The sequence below is a fragment of the Helianthus annuus genome, chromosome 17, assembly GCF_002127325.2.
Source record: "Helianthus annuus cultivar XRQ/B chromosome 17, HanXRQr2.0-SUNRISE, whole genome shotgun sequence".
NCBI lineage: Eukaryota > Viridiplantae > Streptophyta > Magnoliopsida > Asterales > Asteraceae > Helianthus > Helianthus annuus.
Window position 1 is genome coordinate 63,337,521 of NC_035449.2, and position 2,444 is coordinate 63,339,964.

Here is a 2,444-nt window from a genome sequence, read left to right on the forward strand (position 1 = left end):
ATGCCGATGAAGCTGAACTTTCTTGGAGAAATGAGGTTATGGTGTTATGACTCCGATACGCACGAGGCAGTGATTGTTTTTTATGGCGATCATGAAAATTTCAGAATGTTGGATCCGATGTGGATCGTTAACATGTCCGCGTCCGACATTGACAAATTGTATAGGCACGATATTTTCTACGAAGACAAGGACGCGCATCAAGCGTTGCGATTTCAGCGCGTCGCTTGTTTCTGCTACTACCGGGGAATTCATGCGGGTAGTTCGTGGTCCGAACAACACTGAAGTTAGAAGATTTGAAGACCGAAGACGAGTAACAGACAAGGGGGAGTTTGTTGGTGCACCTTTTTGTGTCTGTAACTAGTCTTGTTTATCGTTGTATTTTGTACGGTCTTTTGATGTTTATCGAGTCTGTATTTGCCGTCGACCAAGTCGGATATCCTCCTATCCGCTTGTGTCCAACTTATTTGTCTCTATTTGGTATGTAATGCATACGAACAATGCATGTTGCATATAAGGGTAAAGCTGTCTTTATGTTTGTGTTTGTATGAAGTTTGCTGCAACTGTCTGATTGCAGCAAATAGTTCACAATTTGCAGCCTTCGACGAAACACCTTGTGTTTCGTCGAACACATAACGACGAAACAAACTATGACCATTTGATCTTGTTTCGTCGTGATCTACGACGAAACTGACTTGTTTCGTCGACTGTTGGGCTTCTTCAGGCCCAGTGTTGTTTCGTCGAGCCCACCTTTGGTTTCGTCGATGTTTGGCCCAGGCTGCTATATAAACACTATCTGGTTTCACTTTGAAACTAGATGAGAGCATACCCTGACAGTTATTCTGTCAAACTGTGTGTGTATCAGTTGAACTTGGTTGTCATCCCATTTAATCAATAGATTGCGTTTCATTGGTTATACCGTGTGTATTATTTACTGTGTTTGGTTTGCATAGTTTCGGGGATTCCGCACCCGTGACATTGTTTGTTATAAACAAGGATTTGGTTTTCGTTATCGAGCCTCAGATTTCGGGACCTACAGTATCATGGAAACTTTATGAACTTCCGTAAAGTTTTTGTGTATCAATTTTGTTTTTGTTTTATATTTCCGAAGCTCATTCAACGTTCTATTACCAGCCTATGCGTTCACTGTCATGTGTTTATGTGGACCCAAAACAGTAATTAATCCATGAGCACCAACAAGTTTATTAGGCAGGACACTTTCTTTGAAGGTGGTAATTTATATAATTGAAGTTTCAAGCAGCAGAAACATTCAAATGAACACTGTATTGTCCACATGACTGGATGTGGAATAGGTAGAAATGTTTGCTGATAGATCGGATTATAGGGTTGAGTCAAACTATAAGAGCATGCAATTCTGGTTGTAAGTATCCCCTTCAACTTTTATAACTGGCTACTAAGTAGCTATATTTGTGTACTAAACCACCTCTTATAACAATTAGTATATCATGAACTCAAAATAATATCCAATTAAAGTTTCATTAATCTGGAACAACGATCTAACTTTACAACTACAAAAGCTCATTACTGTCTTGTTGTTTACAAAACTTTGTCAGAAAGATACCGATCTACACAAGTCAAAATGCTCCAAAACGAGAAGCGAGATCGGTGAATACGTCTTCACTACATGGTATCGTGATCCCGCCCATGGGATGGTTGTATCCAAACTCTTGTTCTGACTGATGCAGTAACTCTTGAAATCCAGGCTCGCTTAATATTGATACAGGGACTACAAATCGATTCTTGTCTTGTTCCCCAACATAAATGGCAAAATAGCCTTTGGGGATATCCATAGATGCGGGAGTGCTGCCACCATTAGAGAGGGATCGTTTGAGAATTTGTCTTGCTTGAATGATATGAGGCATACGGATGGCCATGTTTTCAAGGAAGCTAGAGGATGTTCACTGTAAAGTGTTGTTGAAGGAAGGAAAAAAATTCAAAGAATCGCTTCTTTCTGAATGAGTATATAGATTAATTTCTAGGAAGATGTGGTTGTATTAGGCATGTAGAAGGGTATATATAAGAAGGCATACCAAGGTACTTCATCGTCTGGGACATATGAACAAGAAAACAAACGCACATGGTATCATATCTTCCAGAATTGTATTATAGAAGATAAGTGGATACCAATCTTCGGGAGAAATCCAAACACGAGACATACATGAAAAGCTATAGGGCCTGATTTCTTATGGAAGTAAGTTGTGAAGATTAGGACCAAGGTCACATGCTTTTGTCTTGATGATGGAGTCCACTATTAACACTTGTAGGACAACGTGTTTTCCAACCTAATTACCTAGTGCGGATATGGTTTATCCAGTTTGGTACTAAAAACCCATCTCGGATTCATCCTTCTATAGATCTAACTCATTACTGAGTAGTTTAAAAAAATATATATAACAAGATAGATTTCCCGCCATTTCAAGATAGCC

At 39.3% G+C, this 2,444-nt stretch overlaps 1 protein-coding gene across 1 annotated transcript; it reads right to left on the bottom strand.

Moving 5' to 3' along the window:
• Positions 1-1,487: 1,487 nt before the first annotated feature.
• Positions 1,488-1,974, bottom strand: LOC110925695 (auxin-induced protein 15A). Its single transcript, XM_022169572.2, has one exon. It carries the CDS (start codon positions 1,890-1,892, stop codon positions 1,593-1,595), a length of 300 nt encoding a protein of 99 aa, XP_022025264.1. The 5' UTR covers positions 1,893-1,974; the 3' UTR covers positions 1,488-1,592.
• Between the last annotated feature and the right edge of the window lie 470 nt (positions 1,975-2,444).